At 38.3% G+C, this 23257-nt stretch overlaps 1 protein-coding gene across 1 annotated transcript in view; it reads left to right on the forward strand.

Moving 5' to 3' along the window:
* The first annotated feature begins 5430 nt into the window (after positions 1–5430).
* Positions 5431–23257, forward strand: part of cpa6 (carboxypeptidase A6) — a 29997-nt gene continuing 12170 nt past the window's right edge. The window contains exons 1-4 of the mRNA XM_083530188.1: positions 5431–5722; positions 14436–14511; positions 19413–19537; positions 21817–21931. Of these exons, the coding sequence (XP_083386314.1) occupies positions 5622–5722; positions 14436–14511; positions 19413–19537; positions 21817–21931 (417 nt within the window). The 5' untranslated portion in view covers positions 5431–5621. The remainder of the gene's footprint in view (positions 5723–14435; positions 14512–19412; positions 19538–21816; positions 21932–23257) is intronic.

The following is a 23257-nucleotide window of genomic DNA, read 5'->3' on the forward strand; positions in this document are numbered from 1 at the left end:
GTAAATGTACTTCATTACTGTACTGTACTTTCTAGTTTTACTAAGTAACAAAAGATATAAGCAACTTTTACTCTCTACTCAACTACATTTAAGATTCAATATATTAACCTTTTACTCCATTATATTTCAATTGACAATTAGCATTAAAATTACATTTTACACCACTGCTGAAGATGTCTTTAGGGCACAACTCCCGCATCTTCTCCCTGTAAGCGACTTTCAACACTGCTGGCCTTGTTTTTTAGTCCAAAAAGAGATTGAATAGATTACAATAACTTTGAGAAACAGCTTTTGTTGAAAATAATTACAAATATCGCCCCTCTCTAAAATTGAGAGGCCAATCAAATCACAGTGTGTACAATTTAATTTCAATTTTAGGAAAATAAAATCTCACAAATCAAATGATTTTGGCTTTTTACTTGTGTCTCGGGGTTGAGGACTTGTGAATCTTTGAGTCTATGTTCAATATGAGTCAAATACTCAAGTACTGTTTTACTCAAGTCATAATGAATTTGGTGACTTTTACCTCGTAAAGTCTAATTTTTTAAATACTCTTTACACCTCTGTGCCTCACACTTGTCTTCAGTTATTTTCTACCTTCAGAAACCGAATTTTCAGAATCGACTAACAAACAGCCTCATTTCGTATCTCAGATGAGCTCAACAATAACATCATTATGAAGATACAATCATGCAGGTGTTTAGTGCCACAGTACTGGCACATATATATATATATATATATATATATATATATATATATATATATATATATATATATATATATATATATATATATATATATATTAACTTTCTTTCGGCTTCTCCCATTAGGGGTCGCCACAGCGGACCATCTGCATGTTTGATTTGGCACGTTTTTATGCTGGATGCCCTTCCTAATGCAACCCTTCCCATTTATCTGGGCTTGGGACCAGCACTAAGGTTTGTGCAACCCTAATGGCTGGGGTTGGTTCCCTGACCGGGGAGCGAACCCGGGCGCAGCGGTGAGATATGTTCTGTTTTTTGTTGTTTTTTGCTTCTCTCTCTTAATCAATGTTGGCAGCCTTCATTTTCATCCCACCGTAAAAGGAAATCTTGAGTTAAATTGGCCAGAAGGTGATATAACAGCAGCTCTGGCAGCAATTTTGACTGCAAGTCAAATCTCAAGTTGATATTATTGTGCTCATTTGAATACATTATCATTCCTATAGTAACAGCGCATTCACAGGGACTTCTGCAGTGTATGATCAAGTAATCCAACTTTAACTATAAGAGGATCAAAATGATGACAAAAAAAATTTATCATAGTCTATAAAGAGTTTCCTCTCATTCTAAATCGTCTTATTGATAATATTTTCAGGAGTCAGTGTACAGTAGTAAAGCTGGGACTTTTCTTGAAGAAGCCTGGTGAAGGAAGCAGGTCCAAAGTCCAGTATTTCCACACTGGGCAAAAAGAAAATACCGTATTAATTACTGAAATATGTCTTCATCTCTTTTCACCTTTGACCTGTTTGGATAAAACAAAACATGAATTAAAGTAGAAAGCTTTTGAAAGTAGTTTTTCCCTGAAAATGTTTGTGCTGCGGAGAGAGAGAACATAATTATTTATCAAATACCAGTTGCTGTTGTTTATATCTAGAAGGCATCAATCTGTTTTCATATATTAAGTGTTTTAAGCATGAGGGAAAAACAGTAGTTGTGTGTTGTGGCCGGTGATTGTTTCAGCCACTCATTTGTTGCACAAGCAATTGAGTGTAAAACAGGTGGCGCACTGTTGACACAGAGCAAAGCATGCGAGAAATGTGCGGCTGCCATTCAGATACAAGGCCTTGCGAGTCGGCCGTTTAATCTCGCCGCTCTTTGATAAATACAGGAACCTCTGCAGGCTGGGAGAGAACGAAGAGTTTTAAATCATGCCTCAAATCTCATCTGTTCAGATTAGATTTTTCTGGTTAATTTTAACAGTTAAATAATTGTTTTTTTGCTGTTTGATTTTATGATTTATGATTATGAATGCACGGTGTCCTTGAGTGTTTTGAAAGGCACCTTTAAATAAAATTTATTATTATTATTTTTTATTAAAATTACATGTAAAATACATACTGTGGAAGAAAATCCATTCACAGTATTATGCATACATTCTTATACAGAGTGATTTATCATTATCTCATTCATACAACTGAGCAATTGAGAGTTAGGGCCCTTGCTCAGGGGCCCAGCAGAGGCAGATGGGAAGTAATGGGATATGAACTCACCTTGTTTTACCAAAACTTGTTTATGTGGTTGGTTGGTTGGATGGATGTGATGGGTTGGTTAGCCAGTTGGATTGGGTTGGGTTGCTTGGGTTTGTATTGGGTTGGTTGCTTGGTTAGGTTGGTTGGTTGGTTGGTTGGTTGGATTGGTTGGGCTGGGCTGGGTTGTGTTTGTTTGCGTTTCTTTGGGTTGGATGCTTGTTTGGTTGGATTGATCGGTTGGTTGGTTGTATTGGTTAGGTTGTGTTGGTTGGTTGGTTGGGTTAGCTGTGTTAGGGTAGTTGGTTTACAGAACATAAAAAAGCTCTACTCCAGACATTGTAAAACAATTTAAGGTGGTGTTTTCTTATAGTTCTTTTGATTCAAACTGCAAACTTCACATGTCTAAGGGAGAACCAAGAGCTTGCTGCTATGATAATGGCCTTAACTTGGCAACAGATAATAAAGAATATCAGCTCATTTATTGTGAGAATCAGTTCGGGATTGTTCTGGCCATCATAGTACCTGCATGAGGAGTCTGAAGTTATCTGATATTCGTGTCTCTGTTTGGGTTTACTCTGGGTTTTCCAAAAACATGACGAGAGGGTTACCGGTGATGGGTGGCAACAGAAGGACACTGGCAACAACTAAAATCTGATTTGCCCCTTAAGTGCCGCTGTCCTGTCGCCTATAGGTGAAATTCAATCCACATAGCATTTCCACCCAATCTTGCAACAGTTGCTGCTCAGACAGTGCGTTTTCATCGTCCTTGACCCCTAATGTTTTAACTGTAAATGCTTATTTAGGATTATAAGTAACATTTCAAAGGACAATGGTCACTCAACTTCTTTTTGTGTAACGTTTGGGGGCTAGTAAACTACAACAAAACACTAGTTTACTAGCAAGTTAATGAGGTAAATACATGGATTCTGGATTGTGTAATGCACATCGTTCACCTTGACTGTTGATTTCTGTAAAGCTGCTTTGAGACAATGTCTGTTGTGAAAAGCTCTATAGAAATAAACTTGACTTGACTTGACTTGATTCTTGTAACGTGTACTTGTGTTTTAACTGCAGGATCAGATTAATACAGCCAGTAGTGGATCATAATCCTCTATCATTACAACCAGAGTCACCAGGCCGTGAAAAATACGTTCTTCTTCTGTTTAAAGTTATTTTGTGTGTGTGTGTATATATATATATATATATATATATATTTTGTGTGTGTGTGTGTGTGTGTAAAAGTTGATCAATCACGAAAAGAGTAGTGGAAGCCAGGCTGAGAGAAGAGGTGACCATCTGTGAGCAACAGTATGGTTTCATGCTGAGGAAGAGCTCTACAGGATGCATTATTTGCTTTGAGAATGTTGATGGAGAAGTATAGAGAAGGTCAGAAGGAGTTGCATTGTGTGTTTGTGGACTTAGAAAAAGCGTACGATAGGGTGCCGACAGAGGAGTTGTGGTATTGTATGAGGAAGTCAGGTGTGTCAGAGAAGTATGTGAGGGTGGTGCAGGACATGTATGAGGACAGTGTGTCAGCAGTGAAGTGTGCAGTAGGAACGACAGACTGGTTTAAGGTGGCGGTTGGATTGCATCAAGGATCCGCTCTAAACCCTTTCCTGTTTGCAGTGGTGATGGACAGGTTGACGGACGAGTTCAAACAGGAGTCTCCATGGACTATGATGTTTGCGGATGATATTATGATTTGTGGTGAGAGTAGTGGGCAGGTTGAGAAGAGCCTGGAGAGGTGGAAGTATGCACTGGAGAGAAGGGGAATGAAAGTCAGTGGGGGTAAGACAGAGTACATGTGTGAATGAGAGGGAGGGCAGTGGAGGGGTGCGGTTGCAGGGAGGAGAAGGTGGAGGAGTTCAGGTACCTGGGGTCAACTGTGCAAAGTAATAAGGAGAGTATGTTAGAGAAGTGAAATAAAGAGTGCAGGCTGGGTGGAGTGGGTGGAGAAGAGTGATAGCAGGAGTGATTTGTTATAAAAGGGTATCTGCAAGAGTGAAAGGGAAAGTTTATAGGACTGTGGTGAGACCTGCGATGTTGTATGGTTTAGAGACAGTGGCATTGAGTAAAAGACAGGAGGTGAAGGTGGAGGGAGCAGAGCTGAAGATGTTGAGATTTTCATTGTGAGGGACGAGGATGGACAGGATTAGAAACAAGTTTATTTGAGGTAAAGTTGGTTTGAAAATGGCAGATGTAGATGTACAGAGTAGTATGGAGGCGGATGATCCGCTGTGGCGACCCGTAATGGGAGCAGCCGAAAGAAGAAGAATATATATATGATTGTGTGATTCTCTCATACTGCCACTGGATGTTTAACATTTCACCTCATAACAAAGAACTCTGAGGATTTGAGAATTAGAATTCTTGCTCTCCACAAAGATGGCCTAGGCTATAAGAAACTAAGTTACAGTACAGTGGCCAGGGTCATACAGCGGATTTCCAAGACAGGTTTCACTCAAGGGTCCATAAAAGAAGTTAAATGCGTCAGGTGCAGAAGCTGCTTTAAAAAACAGATGCATGAGTGCAAAAGCAGAAGGTCTGCTTGTCAGTACTCAGACCATACGCTGCGCACTGCAACAAGTCAGTTTGCATGGCCGTCGTCCCAGAAAGAAGCCTCTTCTATAGCTGGCTCACAAGAAAGCCTGCAAACAGTTTGCTGATAACATCCTGTCCAAGAGCATGAATTACTGGAACCATGTCCTGTGGTCTGATGAGACTTAGATAAACTTGTTTGGCTCAGACGGTGTCCAGAATGTGTGGCTACACCCTGGTGAGGAGCAAGAAGAAAACTGTCTTGCCTACGGTCAAGCATGGTGGTGGCAGCGACATGGTCTGGGGCTGCATGAATGCTGCTGGTACTGGGGAGCTGTGGTTCATTGAGGGAAACATACATTCCAACATGTGCTGTGACATTCTGAAGCAGAACATGATGCCCTCCATTCAGAAACTGAGCAGAACATCAGTTTTCCTACATAATAACGACCCCAAACACACTGCCAAGAGGACAGTAAATCTGTACTGCTATACAAGCTGCTCATTGACTATTTTATATAGTATACTAAAATGGTTGCTGAAACGTGTGTGTGTGTGTGTGTGTGTGTGTGTTTGTGGGTTGTCCCCTCAAATGAAAGACATAAACATCTACAAGCCATAGCTAATCGGTCCAATCTGGCAACCCCTTTATAAGCGCTCCTGCCCAAAACGGGACACTGGGTCACGTGGTGCGAGTCGCACGCACTTTAAAAGTCGAGATGTGCGCGCGCTGTTCCGCACCTGAGCTCTCGCACCTCCGCAGTCCGAGCAGGAACCGGGGAAGAACCCTGCAACGCTTCATCTCCTCTCCGCATAAAGATCTGAGGAAGGAGAAGAACCTGCAGCTTACAACATGGCATCGGAAGTGAAGAGCGTGCGCGCTGCGCTTCTCCTCGGATTGCTTGTGTTTTCTAATCCCGCGTGCGCCTACCTCTACAACAACCGCTATGTTGGGTAAGTGAAGCGGGCACGCGCGTTCGTTCATTCACTCTCACTCATTCACTCAACCACTCAATCACCACTCATTCATTCCGACATTCTTTCATTCATTTAATAATCTTTCTTTCTTTCTTTCTTTCTTTCTTTCTTTCTTTCTTTCTTTCTTTCTTTCTTTCTTTCTTTCTTTCGTTCTTTCTTTCTTTCTTTCTTTCTTTCTTACTTACTTACTTACTGGATGGAATGATAATCCATCCAATATTGATTCCGCGAAGGAGTGGATTTGAAGAGTCGACTCCACATAACAATTCTTCTCTGTACTAAAAACTAAATGCAGTAGAGGACACAGTGTGATTCAGTGTTAATGAATTCACTATCATAACACACTATTATGGTTTATAGTATGAAGAAAACACAACACACTCTTTAGCACTGCTGATATTGTTTTTTTTTACCCTGAAGGAGTCAAATCAAGAGTCGAGTCAGTCAAATTGTGTACTAATGTCAAGAAAAAACAAACAGCTGGTAATCTGAAAAGACTGTATTGAAGGCACACTATTCTACATGATATCTTTAAATGTGGTAGCATAACATTTCCCATTCACTCGAACTAGGAGACCCAAACCTGTTCAAGCAGGACAATGTCCCTCGGCACAAAGCTAGCTCCATGAAGATATGGTTTACATGCTATTGAACACTTTTGGGATTAATTGGCAAACCTACTGCACCACAGGCCTCCTCACCTCACCTACACCTGACATTACTAACACCCTTGTGGCTGAATGAGCACAAATCTCCACAAGCACACTCAAAAATGTAGTGGAACATCTGCACAGACAAGTGGAGTTAGTAATTTGGCAGCAATAATTGTTGCGGATGTACTGGACATAACCATATCCATAACCAATTAAGCTAAATCTAAATTAAATATGTAATGCAAACCTGAGACATTTCTAATTAAAAAAGTCCCAGAGTTGCCAGATCTACTATAATTGTACAGAATTTAAAGTAAAAAAAAAAAACAGGCAGGTTAATTTTGTTTAGACTGCTGTTGGATTGCTAGCGATTTCTGCCTTGACACTCGTTCGGTGGGGTTACAGCTTGGCGATGGTTTACTGTGAAATGAGGCAGGTTTTAAACCACAAATTAGATCAAAAGTGACAATCTGGCAACTATGAGCCAGACCCGATTCGAGATAATTGTACCCGAAATTGGATTTTAAAAGTTGGATACCTTCCTCACACTAGAGACGTCTCTGATTGCGTCTCGAAAATAAAGTTTGATTGTCTGGAATTGTAGCTGATGCTGATTCTGGGTTGTTTTTCGAAGCTCTGATTGGTCGGAAGTTCTTCGAAAACAGCGACTGTGACAGTAGCTCTAAGGCAAATCAGCTGTTTTCTGAAATGAAACGAAATGGCAAGGGAAACCCTGAAAAATCATGAGGAAGCAAAACGTTTCGAGATTAGTCTTGTAACACGCCAACAGATGGCAGCACAAGGCTGCACGCACAGTCACAGGGAGCACCAAACTTCATTGTGAACGTCAGTGTGTCACATCGTCCTGTGTACATCGCGAGCTGGTGCTATTCTGACCACGTCCGTCACAACGTCTGCTGTTCTGACTAGCTCTCCTCACAAGCCAGAAACCACATGATCTCACTTCTGCACCCACCCTACTCGCCAGATTTTGGCTTCTACGCATATTTTCCGAAGATGAAAATCCAGCAGAAAGGTCACATAGAGGTCCGGCTTAGAATCGCAGAAGGTGCTTTCAGGTGCTTTCAGGACATATTTCAGAGGTCGCAGGAACACTGGGAGGACTGTAATTGCTTTACAAAGGTTTTTTTTTTTTTTTATGTGATAGTGTGTAAACATAGATAAATAAAGTAGTTTCTTGTGCACAGGCTATAAAATGTAAGTTTTTTATGATATAACATTGTAAAACATTGTAAATGGGCAATAGAAATATTATACTAAAAACTATTATGTTTGCGAACTATGTTAAGAAAAAGATGCCACCAATCCTGACATGTTACACGAAGGACAAGCGAGCTAATCAACCCACTAACCTTTCGTTCCATTAACCTCTCCTGTTTTTTTGAGGAAATTGTATTCCTGCTTTCCTGTGTCACAGTGTTAAAAAAGGACAGAACAAAAAGAGCAATTTAATCACACCAAGGTGCGAAGAACCTCTAAAGGTCTTAGGGCTGTAACAGCCAAGTGAAGGATACAATGCCACAAACCAGACGATGCAAGTAGAAACATTCTTACCAAAACAAACTTTGCTACATACCAAACTACAACGGCTACAATTATGAAATTACGTTCCATAATTAAACCATACCAGTGAAGGTGATGAAAAATATGACGCTGTATGGAGTCGTTGCATAACGCAATTTCACAATCCGTATGTGCTCAAGGCTCTGAAAATCCACATCTAAATGTGTAGTGGGCGTGGCCTAAACCTGATGATTTTGTTTTAACGACAATTTTGTCTCCGACAGTTCCTCAGCCTCAGCTACATCATTTGAGTGTTGTAGTGTTCAAAAAAGTGTTTTTTTTTATAATTATAAATATTTATCATATATATTTTTTAAATATTATAAATATTTTTTTAAATACAGAAAAATAAACAAAATACAGAAAATTCATACAGAATAAAAAAAATAAATACAGAAAATACACAAAAAGGTATTTAACAAATTTAGATTTGAGTTTTCTGTCACAAAATATTAAAAAACTTGTAGCCTAGTGATCTATTCGAAGGGCTGTGGCTGTTGCCATGTTGGTCTAAATAAAAGAAATCTTGTTAATGTGAAAAAAAAAGGTGGTTAAAAAAAGGTGCTATTAGGAATAATGTGCTATTGGTAATTTGTACTTTTAAATAAAATCTCTGTGTGTATTTAATTTAATTCCTAGTAGAAAAAAATTGCCATTTAAATTGCATTAAACCAACTTGGTATATGACATAACCAATATCAGCTCATACCTATCAGAGGTGATTTAATTACGTGTGGAAAAAAAAACAAAGCGAAAGTGCTCGGTGACAGCACGCTGACGTCGGCAGACGTGTATAGACATGCCGAGTACAACTTGTAGGAATGTCTGTCTTTCTTTCCCTGTCATGTGTGTTTGTATACGCTGTTGATTTAGGTTTGGCGGTCGGTAAAGGTCGTGTGGCAGCTTACGTGCTTGAACTCTGGAGTGAATTCCAGTAGACTGTTAAGCTGCAGCTTTGCACACTTTTACCTTTCGAACGGGGGTGAACTGGGGTAAGGAGGACAGTGAGATACGCCAGAGTAGGGCGTTTAAATATCTAAATAGACTATGGTTTATTTAGCATTTAGAGCTGATTCACTGCTAAGATACACTGTATGTGTGTTTATGTGATTGTACTTGAATGGTCAAAAGCAATTTGTTGGTTGAATGATCATTTGGAAGAAGTCTTCAAAAAAACAAATAGAACGTCAGGGACATTTTCATGCAGGATTTGACAGACATGACCCTACAAATATGCCGGTAATGTGAGGCGCTACTCTGCAGTCAATTGTTTTTATAATGAAGTGAAGAGTTGCACAATTTGCATAGATGTTGTGCACTTAATATAGCTTAGCTTGCTTAAAAACAAACAGATTAAGCTCAAAAGCTAAATTAGCTCAACATAAGCCGACCTGACAAGCTAGTCTAGTTTGCTACCTAGCTAGCCAGTAATAGCCTAATTGTTCATACAATATAATATTATTAAATTATCTAGAGCAACCAACAGCATTGTGTAATCGATACAATGCCTGTCAAACGTTTGGATGCGTTTTTTGAAAGACACATGCATGATCCTTTTGTTTATATGCAACAAACTTGGTCATTTAACGCTATTCATTTTCATCACGCTATCACCTCAGGCAATAACTGTAGGTTTTGGATTCAATGCACGTAGCTAAGTCACATTCCACTTCACAAGTTTCTGTTTATAGTTCGAGAACCTGCTTACTCATGTACATGTAGGTTTGATGTAGGTAAAATGGTGAAAAGAATACCGCAACAACATGGCGACCATTCCGTACTTAAACACCATGCAGTTTCACCTGGAACCAACTTCACAATACAACAAACCCGACGCATATATCCAAGCTCTGTAAGCGTTATTTGGAGAGCAAAGAGTCATCTGGAGTGCTATTAATCATGGAATGGCCTGCCTAATCACCACACCTAAATCCTATTGATCTGCTCTGGGTAGCACTGAATCGCATGATCCGAAAGAAGATTCCAACCAGAACCTCTTGCTTTATAAGAGGCAAGGCAAAGTATCCCGCCGAATGTTTCCAAGAGTGTGTAAAGCTGTTATTCGTGCTAAGGGAGAATTTTTAAATGAAAATGTACATTTATACTTTAATCAATAAATTTTCATACCATTAAATTACCCAAGTTTGTTGCATTTAAACGAATGCATGTCTTTCAAAAACCATAAATGACTCGTGGTTTTCAAACATTTGACGTCGGCTCTGTATGATATAACAAAGAATTCTCCTCACGATAGCTCACTCCATACAATTAGCTGTATGTTGCTTAGCTAAATTAAAAGCAAATTTATATCAATCAGTGGAATAATGTTAGTTGGCTGAGCTTGTTATTGTTACCTTTCTAGCAGTAGCTGTTTGACTTTGCTAGCTCAAGTAATATATAATATGTGAATAGCAAAGTTGTCTAGCAAAGTATCTAGAATTACCATTTACCACCACAAGGGGGTGGTGCAATGCGTTACAAAATTCACTGTTCGGATCACATTACGGTTTTTGAGTGACGGATCGAAGAATTTTTCGGATTGGGAAAAAAGAGGGAAGGAGACAAATATAATTTTCTTAACATTCATTCCAAGAAAAGTTACAGCGCTAGCCGCTGTTGTTGTCCCCTTCACGTGAACCACACGACTGCTATGTTTAGTTCCGAAATATCTTAAAAAAACGTAAAAAAAAAAAAACATGCATGTAAAAAAAAAAAAAAAAGAGCAATTGATCCACGGTTCATGTGCGTGCTGAACCGTGAGTCATGATCAACTAAGATCACTATTTATTATATAGGCTAACAAATAGTCTATCTAACATTCAGCTAATTTGCATATTTGCGAATAAATACACCCGACAAACTTGCTAGCATGTGATTAGGACCCTTGTTCTCTCACTTTTTTGCTAGTTATCATTGAAGTTCATAAGTTTGTCATTTATTTTTGTAAAAGCTTGTATGCCCGTAGGATGAGTACGCAGATTTTTGCTAATCTTCTGCCTTGTAAATTAGATATCTCTCCATAGGTATGAGCTCACATCCCACCCTGCAGGTTCTCTAAAACAAAATACCAGTAATACCATTTCAACCACACCACGTCACATACGTCAGCTCAGCACAAAGGACACAGTCTAGGTGTGACATCATGGAGCAATCGGCACTGCTCGTAGCTCTGCAGAGAAACGCCACCCAAGGTGTCTATTAGAGAAGACAAACACCGATTCTGTCTTAAAGCCCAAGCGCAGCTTTGACCTGCAGCATTCTTATTACCCACTTGCTAAAATTAGAAGACAGCGTTCAGTGATGCAAATGGCGTCATTGTCTGCATTTGCTCCCCACCACCACCACCACCAGCACAACCTTTGTCATGGAACATGTAGGTGTCAGCCAAACCATAAAGGCCATCTTTCATCTCCCTGCCTGGAAGCGCTGATGTAACTCTGTAATAACAAAGAGAGGCAAAGGAGTGTCGATAGTTATTTGAGATTTGCAGACTGATTTGATCAAAGGAAAGTGCAGAGCGAGTCATCGCAGGTCGAGCAGCGCTCTTCGGCAGGACCAGGACGGCAGGATGAAGGTTTATTTATTTTACCATATCTTAAAAATTAAAAAAAAAGTACTTAAGTACTGCTGATCCCTGTGTACCAGGGTTGTGGTGGATCCAAGGAACACCAGCCTTAAAGTAGGAATACACCAAGGATGCCAGTCCTTCCCCCCTTCACACCTAAAGCCACCACCTACCTAGTGTTTTTCCAGAGGTAACCTTCAGAGGAAACCTGAGAACCCACAGGAAACCCACGTGAACAAAGGGCTAACACGTCAAACTCTGCGTAAACAGTAACATGCTCCAGATCACACAGAGTTTTGAATGAGCCTGCAACTGCCATCCACAGCATACAAAGATTCATACTTTTGCTCAAGACATGTGTGTTCGACAGTCTAGGATGTGGGAAATTCACTATACAGGCAGGAGTCACAATTAGGAAAATTCCACTGGGATTCCCAAAGTGTCTGCATGAAAGCCGTGTTTTTTAAATGCACATTCATTTTTTTGCTGCAGGTATATTCAGTGAAAAGTAGCTTCTTTGAAACAGATACATAAATGCCACAAATTTGCTTACGTTTAAATAAATGTGACCAGAAGTCCTAAATATTTATGATATTTCTCGTATTTAATTGTTTTTTCTTCAGTTTTAAGTTAATACAGATTTTTTTGTCTTCCGACTCCGTACTATCACACAGTGTTTCTTGTGAAGGTCCAGTCATGCAGTCACGTGACCACAAGAAAAGCACATTAAATGAGCTTTAATTATGGTCATCGTGCAAAGTACAGAGCATATGAAATGCAGTTCGCATCTAACGCATACTGCGTCTGTACTTATGTACTTTTTGTTAAATACACTTACAGTATGTTAGATGCGAACTGCATTTCATTGGCTCTGTACTTTGCACAACGACCATATAATTGGTCACATGACTGCATAACTGGACCTTGCAAGAAACAAAAGACTTCACACACTAAGTTGATTATGCAAACAGAACACGCTTCGAGATCTCGATTACATGATGTATTTATTTAGAATTGAAAAAACCGAGCTGGAAAAAAAAAACGTGTTCAAGATTCATGTTGCTTTGTTGAAAAGTCTTGGGCAGGAGTTTAGTTTGAATCCGTTATCTCCAAGTAAACAAACACCGTTGCGCCAGTTGAATATGAAGGGGGGGGAGCAAACGTTTAGAATATTTCATCGTTTCATGGGAAAGGAGACGCTTCTTGACCTGAGTCATGAGTTATGGGTTGGAATCTAATAGCTCAATAGCTCCAATCTGGCTTCTAGGACTATTTATCAGTGAACTCTGTTTGTTTACAAGTACACAATAGACTGATTCTCTTGCTATGTGTAAAGCAGTGGAATAAATAGGCTGTTTACGGTAACATTTCTGGGCACTCCAACATAGTCTGATTACAATGTGAATGCACATGCCAGGAATTTCCCTCCAGTTCATGCTAAACGTTCTTGCCACGGTGACAATGCAATTACTGAACAATGATGTACTACATGCGAAGCGCCTTTTTTTTTTTTTTTATTGCTCTGGTGGAAAATAGTTAGCGATTATAGCTTTTAAAAAAAACAAGTTCAGTAAAGATGGTGAAAACCTAACAATTTTTAATCCAGTTATAGATTTGTATTCATTGGAAATACCACATATGTCTAACTGAGGATCAGTGGAGGGAGTGTTTACATGTCAGAACATTTTCATTTCAATAATATCGTAATCCTCCGTAGTCAGACTCTGCCAAACTTAACATACTGTTTCATTATCTTGGTCTGTCTTATACTTTCAGAACACTGATGCGCGTAAACACGTAATTACAGTGTAAATGTGTGCAGACGGTGATTCGATTGTGATCGAGCCAGGAACTGGCGTGTGAGGTGATCGTGTGACGTCTGTTAGGGGGAAACCCCTGAGCCTGATTCAGATCTTGAATAGACAATAATCAGACTTATTGTTCAGATCAGATGGTCTAGGATAGAGGGCAGTACAGTCTGCATACAGAAATATTATTCATCCACCTTACATATATGCACATACTGCTTATGCCATTCACACCAGCAGGAGCAGGGCCAGGTTTTTTTTTTTTCTTCTACTGTCACTGTACTAAACTCTACACAACACCATTAGATCACTGATGGCTCACTGATGTGTAACTGCTTTTACTGTGTGTAATGATTATGCACTTTAACTCCACTCTGTGTGTTCTCATTATTTCTGTATAATTCTAATTGGATGGGATTGTAAACCCATTTTGGTTTAGCAATGTATCTGTATATTATCTGTATATACACTGTGTATAATCTTGGCTACTGTTCTATATACTATATACACCGATCAGGCATAACATTATGACCACCCACCTGCCTAATAGTGTTGATTCCCGTTTTGCTGCTAAAACAGTCCTGACCCATCGAACATAAACAGCATGAACTTCTTCAGCAGTTTGAGCTACAGGAGCTCATCTGTTGGATCGGACCACACGGACCAGCCTTCGCTCCCCACGTGCATCAATGAGCCTCGGTCGCCGGTTTACCACTGTTCCTTGAAGCACTTTTAATAGATACTGACCACTGCAGACCAGGAAAACCCCACAAGAGCTGCAGTTAAGGAGATGCTCTGACCCAGTCGTCTAGACGTCACAATCTGGCCTTCGTCAAACTCACTCAAATCCTTACGCTTGCCCATTCTTCTTGTTTTTAAAACGTCAATTTTGAGGACAAAATTTTCACATGCTGCCTAATATATTCCACCTATTAACTGATGATCAGTGTTATTTACTTCACCGCTCCTAATGCTATAATTTTATAATGTAATGCCTGATCGATATATATATATTTATATACAATGCATTGACAATAAATTCTTGTATGACTGTATTTATCAACTTTTTACAATTGCAGTGATCAGGTTCTAAGAATAATTCCCACCAGTCCCGGAGAGATCCTTTATCTCAAGCAGCTTTTTCAGAACATAACGGTGAGTCGTTTTTAATTTTATTTATTATAATTTTTCAGACTTGTCATTTTCTTTAGTTTTGATTATTTAGCTTGCTATAAATGCCTCAAAGCATGGGATTCTATACCTTTTTATACCCATCGATTATATCTTGAGGTAAAAAGCTCAGTGTTGCAGTTGAAACGTTTCTCTTTTTTTCCATTGGGAAAGAGTTGAAGGAAAATGTGTCGAGCCAATCAGATTAAAGCCCTCAAGAGTCTAAAGCATCGCCACAAAAGTCAGTTATTTAACTTCTTGGGCTCATTTTAGGTGGAGCATCTGAGACTGAAATCGCATGTCAGGTTGCAAAAACGTACACAATGTCTCATATATTAGAACATGGTGGACATCCATCATGGACAAAAGACAACTGTCAATCATGGTAATGTCCCTGCAAAGCTCACAAGCCGGGTCAATTTCTTTCTGGTCAGTAGGACAGAATCTTAAACTCCTGAACTCACAGCAGTGATTGTGTGTTTTTCGTACAAACGGCGTTGGGGGTTGCGGTCTTTTAAATTGTTTTAATTTGATTCTCGGCAATAATACGGTCATGAAATTGAACGTATCTAACATATCAAAACTAAATGATTATGACCCCAGGAGAACACCAGGTGATGGAAATCAAAACCACGACTCTCCAGATTGGAGATAATTGGAGGCGGTGTGTAAATGGTTGGGATTGAATCGCATTTGGGGGATGTGCAGGTCTCTCCATTTGGGAACAATTACGTTGTGGTTAGAATAGAAAAAAAAGCTGCTGTTTGTTCTCGTTTCTATTTTTGTGTGAGAATAAACCTGAGAAGTAAATGGTTGCAATCTTGCTCAGGTTAAAGGTATTTGTTAAAATCTTGGTATCAGAGTTTAAAACAACCAAAATAACAATAAACGATTTGTGTTGTGTATTTGATGTATTCACATATACTATATGGACAAAAGTATTTGCCAACCTTAATTTTCTATCCATATGTGTTTCTTCCCCAATCTGTTATCAAAACGTTTGTACACAGTTGTATAGGAGCTCTTTGGATGTGGTAGCCTTAAATTTTCCCTTCACTTGAACTAGGAGACCCAAAAATTCTATAAATGTGCACAAAGTGAGCCATATCAAAATATAGTGTACATAGGCTGGAGTGGAAGATCTATAGAAGATCTATAGAGTTCTGACCCCAACCCTACTGAACACCTTTGGGATGAATGGGAATGCTGACTGCACCCCAGGCCTCCTCACTTACATCAGTACCTGACTTTATTAACACCCTTATGGCTAAATGTGGAATGGGATGTTGGAAAAGCACATACCAAACTTATGCTCAAACTTTACTTCAAAGTAATATTCCGAATCGTAAATGGTCAAAAATGGATTGAGTGAAAAGATACCATTATAGTTTGCTGTATTTATTATAGTAGTTACAATTTTAGGGTATTTAAACGGTAAGATTTTCAATTTTCCGTTTTAAAAGTGTCTCTTCTAAGGAGTCTCAAATATTTGAAGTGTGTACTTGACCCCGAGCCCAAATCGAATCGGTATGCTTTTGGAAGCCACTTCTTCAGGGACGGGTGTGTGTGATGTTTACACAGCTGCCTCTGGGTCGTTTCATTTACTTAGACATGATTCCCTCTAAGCTGCGCTAACACGACACTGTCGGAGAATGAGGCTGCTCATTGATATTTATTTCCGCTCGGTTTTTATATTCAAGGTTGGAATCTGACATTGTGGTCGGCGCCGTATTGATGGGTTTTTTAATCTGAAACCTAATGAACCTGTACAAAATGTATTTATTAATAGAGACTTATTTATTAATAGAGCAGTTTTGTAAGTCTCTCCGGATACGAGCTTAGCAACAAGCTAGCTGGCTAATGTGGATGATAACCTTTTTATAATATTGATTAGTATGACAGTGTTATAGATTTTACCAAGCACCGTGTTTCTATATTGACCAATACTGCTGCTAATTCAAAAGTGAAATTTGATTTGCCTGACATAACTCCATAAAGAAGTAACCTGCAGTGAAGAAGGCTACCCCAAATAGTTTGTATTGTTTGTTGAAGATGTTTGTGGAGGTTTTCTCTGGTTGTCGATAGGGAAATAGAAGTATAAGAAGGTAGATATCAGGTAGAAACCAGCATGCAATGGTTTGTAAATCTCATAAACTCATATTTTATTCAAAACAGAATAAAAAAAAACACATCGAATGTTGAAACTGAGGAAATGTACTATTCTAAGGATAAAAGGGAAAAGGAAATATTGTGATGACTGCAACACGTCTGGAAAAAAGTTGGAAACAATTGTGGAACAACTTCAAAACAATTTTCCTTAAAATATATTTGCAAATCAGTTGAATATGCCATCATTTGCAGCACCAAAAATAATCAAAGGTTTTGAAGATTAACACCTACAGAAATCAATGTCTGTGAGAACTGTTTGCCATGTCATCCATGAATGCAGGTTAAATCTCTATCATGCTAAGAAGAAGGCATGCGTGAACATGATTCAGAAACGCCAAAATCCTTTCTGGGCAGAAGTTTTTTTGTGGAAACCTGTGCTGTAGTCAAACAAATCCAAATTTTAAATTCTTTTTGGAAAACACAGACAAAACATCCTCTGGACTAAAGAGGAGCGGGACCATCTGGCTTGTTGTCAGCATTCAGTTAAAAAAATCTGCATCTCTGATGTAATGGGAGTGCAGTATTTCCTTTTGGAATGGGCAGCATTCACACATTTGGAAAGTCCAGATCATTTAGAGCAACAAATGCTTCCATTTAAAAAAAAACGTCAGGAAGGGCCAAGCATATTTGAGCAAGACAATGCGGCTATTACAATAGCATGACTTTTGTAGTAGAAGAGTCAGGGTGCTGAACTGACCTGCCTGAAGTCTAGACCTTTAACCATTTGGTGCATAATGAAAAGAAAAAATACAACAAATGACACCAAGAACTGTTGAGCAGCTTGAATCCTGTATCACACACATATTGGACAAGATTCCGTTCTCAAAACAGAAACTGGTCTCCTCAGTTACCAAATGTATCCACAGTGATAAACTTGACCCTGTTCCAACTTAAAACCTGTTGCAGCCATAAACTTCAGCATGACCTTATTTTATCTTTAAAATGGATATATATTTTTTATTTAAACATTTAATATGTTCTATTGCGAATAAAATATAACTTGATGAGATTTGCAAATCATTGCATTCTGGTTTTATTTACAGTTTACACAGTGTCCCAACTCTTTTTGGAATTGGGGTTGTATGTATCTTTCGGCTGTTCATGTGGAGCCATCCTGTGCAGCAAGAAATCATTTCCAGTTAAAGAAAACTCCATCCAGAGATGGAGCATCATGTTGAACCAAGCAGGTCTGGAGAGAAGAAGGGGACATGATCATTGGTATCACAGGATCATGTGTAGCTTGATAAAAAAGAAAGAGAGAAAGAAACTGATTATTAGTTTAGTTTCTTGTCACATAAGGTCTAAGAACAATGTGCTTTGAAATAGAGACAGGACATAGTCATGTAAAGGAATTTGATCTGGCTGTAGGTGTGGTCCTATTAATGATCCAGGAAGTCCAAATTGAACCCAGACTGATGACCAGATTATAGGAGAATTTTAATTATACCACATTTTCTCGACTGTCAAGTGTGTAAAAGCAATACAACTATTAAATAGGGGAACTTTTGCTATAGTACTCAGCGTCTCAGTGTACTTGGTTTAATCTTTAACAGCTTGAACAGGAGAGTGTTAATACTGTCAGAATATTAAACAGACGTTCCAATGTGAACAGTTTGTTCCCTTTCCTGAGTGAACCCAAAGATACACAGAAGGTATTCTGAGGTAATTGTTTCCTTTTTTTTAAATAATGGACCCTTTTAAAAAGACAGTTGATTTGGTCCAGTCCCAGTGCAGCTTTTTCATAGGGGTCACATTTGTAGCCAGTGGTGGACAATAACAAAGTAAATGTAATTCAATACTGTACTTAAGTAGCTTTTTTGCACATCTGTACTTTACTTTTCCATGTGGGAAAACTTTATCTTCACTAGTAAAATATCTTACAATATTTAGCAAAATGCGAAATTTTCATGCCATTTTATTATGAAGGGATAAAAACTTAACTGGCCAAACACACAGCAAGCCACCAATCGGAGTAGAGCATGCTCATTGTCTCGATCGTGACTTGGTGGTATCTCTTTAGCACAAATATTTTGAGAGGGAAATACGATGGAAGAAACTCCAGACCCGAAGCGGCCACTACACATGTGGCCTGTTTTGTGCGATTCTTTTTAAGTAGTTTTAGGCTCATGATAATTCTAATATATAACAATCAGTGTTTGACACATTAATATCATTCTAATAATAGATCGGTGTGTTAAAAGTAACTTTTCACATAAACTTAGTTGATTAAGCAAAGAGTCTTGTGACAAAAATAATAATAGGAACATTATAGCCATAACAACTCAAGTCAAGTCAAGTTTATTTCTATAGCGCTTTTCACAACAGACATTGTCTCAAAGCAGCTTTACAGAAATCAACAGTCAAGGTGAATGGTGTGTATTTATCCCTGATGAGCAGTCATGGGACTGTGGCAAGGAAAAACTCCCTTAGATGTAATGAGGAAGAAACCTTGAGAGAAACCAGACTCAAATGGGGAACCCATCCTCATTTGGGTGACATCAAGACACTTGCACAAGACTCGTACAAGTACACTCTGTCTTTTACTCTCACTCGCAGTCATTGTCCATTTGGAGGGAACTGGCAGTCAGAGGGATCGCTAATTATGCTTTCAAACGATCTGCAGTGGAACGTGCTGCTTCTCGAGATTTCATTCTAGACATTGAAATCTCTATTGATAGTTACTACGTGGCTCTATCTGACGGGATGATGTTGTGCAGGTGGACCTCTGGCAGCCGAGCAGCTCTAACCTTATCCAGGAAGGCAAGGCGGTAGATGTACATGTGGGACGAGACAGGACAGGACATCTCAAAAACCTTCTCAGCCAGGCACAAATTCAGCACGAGTAAGCCTGTTTTTCATAACTGTCTTTTCACGTTGTCTATGATCATTGCAGATCTATGATTTGCATGAGTACAAGAGTCATGCAAGCTGACGTTCATGGTGTATTCCACCTATCAATCACTCACCTGCTGGAATACATGAAATATTTGATTTGTCTCCGTGACCTTTCTTTTTTATCTTATTATTTAGCGTTTTTAAAGTGGATCCTGGGCATGTTCAGGCACTATCAAATGCATTACAATTGTGAGATTTTGATAGTATTCTGATTATTTGACAACAGTTTGTTGGGGTCACTTGAAACAAAAGATCGTTTTTTTCAATTGCCTTGCTTCTAGTTTGCTTCTGGGGGGTTTATTTGCTTGGATTATACTTATAAAGGTAATATTTGTTGTAATCCCCATATGGTCTATAGGTTTATTCTACATTTCTGGATACAAACATTTTAAAAACGTTCAATAGACTTTCAAAATGTCAGGATTTGCCGATCCTGTTCGGATTGTGCTCTTTTTTTTTCTGTTTCTGTTTTTGTGTTTCTTCTGTTTGACCACCAGATGTCGCCAGTGTGATTCTGTGTCCCTCATTAGTTACCCATTATTTCCACCTGTGTTTAATCCCCAGTTCTAGACATTTAGAGGACTTAGGCAAAAATGTATATTCCTCCACCTTTCAGAATAAATAAAAAGCTCTTGAAATTTGCATATTAATTAAACTGAGTTAAACAATACATAAAAAAATAAATAAATAAATAAAAAGTCATCCGGACCAGCTCTTTTTCTTCTTATTCCTTTGCCATGACCACCTTCGCCACGATTGCTGTTTTCATTTACAAACTTTTTCTTTCGTATTTTAAAATGTCAGCTACTGATGCAATGTCTCTGTACAGGCAATCAACTCATATTCAAAGCGAATACATACATATGCAAATTTAAAGTCTTAAAGTGTCACGACGCTTGCGCTTTAAAAAAAAAAAAAAAACGGCTGCAAATAATGGTCAATCTTTAATAATAATAATAATTAGCAATTCATTATAACAAAAAAATCACGAGCTACGCTTTCTTTTCGTACCTGATTAGCATCTTGATTATCGGGAACCCCAGAGGATGCAATTGTTTCAGTGCCAACAGGTCGGTATGCAAAAAAAGTTGGATTTGGTTCATTACTGTACACTGAATCGTCATGCATAAAGAAGGTGGGGCCACATTTAAACTGCGATACTACCTGGTTCCTCTTCAAGTTTATGTCTATAGCGTTTTTCACAGTGGACATTCCCCCGTGACACACTGTTAAAGACCCCTCACACAGCCAACCACAGTTCGAGCCCAGACCCTGACGCATTAGGGATGCATATCATTTTTGTTTAATAGATGATCTCTTTAAGTTAAATTGAAATATAAAAATATTGTAATATACTTATAGTATAAAAGTAAATTAAAATATTAAAATATATTTATATTTCTTTTTACGTTACTTTACTCTTTTATCTTTATATTGTATTTATTTTCATGTTTAAAAGTTGGACAGTCGTAAAAAGCATTTCATTATATATCATACTCTGTATGAATGTGTATGTGATAAATTAAATTTGAATTTGAAATTAGAATTTGGAATTTGAATTAGAATTTGGAATTTGAATTTAAATGATCACAGCCTATGTAGTGTATAAGTTCTAGTTGCTGCATGTAAATGTGTTTGGCAAATACAAATAATTGATTCTGTGTGAACCTTTTACTTTAGACACGTGCTACAGGAGCACAATTCAACACGAGGATCTGTAAAAGTGTAAAAGATTCAGATTAAGGTGTAAACAATGAGCTGTAAATACACCTGATCAGAAATATTTTGTTATGCGAAGCTGAATTCTGAAAATGTAAAGATAAATGGACACATACATATTACTGTGGGTTTTTTTTTTTTTTTTTTTTTATGTCGACATTCTAGATGACTTGTTTACCTCAATGCAGCTACTGTTTATCTCCATTGAAGCTTTTTTTCCACCTCAACTAATGTTACATAAACACGTCTTAGTCATTGCTTTTGATTCCCGAGTCTGCGTGACCTTCTGCGGAGAACATATTGTATGTGTGCTCCAGCTTCTGAGTCATCCTGATTTCACAAATACAGTGTGGACAGTTTCCGCAGGCATCGGCGTTTTGCTTTTGCCGTTAAACATGTATAAAAGAGGTATAGTTCTTGAGTATTGACGTAAAGCACTAGACTGTGTTTAGGTTTTTTATTTAGAGGGGTAACTCACTGCACTCTGCCCCCTGCTGTTTCCAACAGGCTGCTTATTTCTGATGTACAGCGAGAAATGGAGAAACAGACAGGGTATCGGTCGAACCGAAAACGCAGATCAGCATTCCAGTACGATTACAAAGTGTATCACCCTCTGGAGGAGGTGAGTAAAGTAGCTATGTGTTGTGTGTGTGTGTGTGTGTGTGTGTGTGTGTGTATATATGTATATATGTATATACATATATATACACACACACACACACACACACACATACACACATATATATATTTATTAGGGTATAGGGTATATTTATTAACTCGGGATTAATTGCAACATAATCACACATTTTTAACTGCTGAAAATGTACCTTAAATGAATACTTTTTAAGTTTTTAATACTCTAATCAACATGGACATGGACAGATATGGATAATTTATGCAAATGTATGAAACCAAACTCAACATAGAGAATAAAGACTAGAAATGTTTCAAACGTCAGACTACTAGACAAATGAAAAAAACAAAAAAACTAAGAAATACCATGTTCCCATTACTTGTCTTTCTTTGCACTTATACTGACACAAGCCTTTTTAATTTTCGCATGACAGGGCAGTTCAATTCTGCTGAACATGCAAAATGCACCTTTATTATTACTGAAACCACCCTCAACATAGAGCATAAAGAACACAGTCTTGTATCTAATGTCTATTAAACACATGGAAAAAAGAACAGAAAAATGAAAGGTTCCTATTAATTCTCTTTATTTGCACGGTGCTCAAACAAGCCTGTTTACAATTTTAAGGTGATGGGGCGGCTCGTAAAAATAATGTAAATGTTTTAAAGTAATTATAGTGTTTTAAAATTACGCAAATCATCAGGACACCAAATGGAACTTTTCCTATGTTTCCACACGGACGGTTTAATCTGCCGGATGTGTGCATCATGGCAGATTTTGGTGCTTGATTCGTGACTGGGCGCATCAGTACAACAAATGTTTAGTGAATTTAATTTTTAATAAAAACAATTATATCTAAGTAAGGAAAGGACGTTGTGAATAAATGTGTTGCATTACAAGTTTAAATTTTGCCTCATTTATATTTAGATATATATTTTTTTTATAATAACCCGTCAAACAGAAAACCTGTTCCAGCATGCACAAAGCCAGCTCCATTAAGATTACATAGGATGGAATGGCAGATTTTTATTGCCTTCTATAAAGCTCTGACATCAACTCTACTGAATACCTTTGGGATGAATTGGAACACTGCCTGCACTCCAGGCCTCTTCTAATCACCTACATCAGTACCTAATTTAACCTGTGGATCTTATGCTCAGCTGCCCACAAGCTTTTGTCCATTTTGTGTGTGACACAGAATTACAGATCAGAATTCACAACAATTTTCACATTATACGTTCATCTTAACTCTCACAGAGGAGCTTAAAGCCTTAGACGAACTCGCACCTCCACAGTTCATTTTGCAGTCGAGGC

This window comes from Silurus aristotelis (genome assembly GCF_946808225.1).
Source record: "Silurus aristotelis genome assembly, chromosome: 25".
NCBI lineage: Eukaryota > Metazoa > Chordata > Actinopteri > Siluriformes > Siluridae > Silurus > Silurus aristotelis.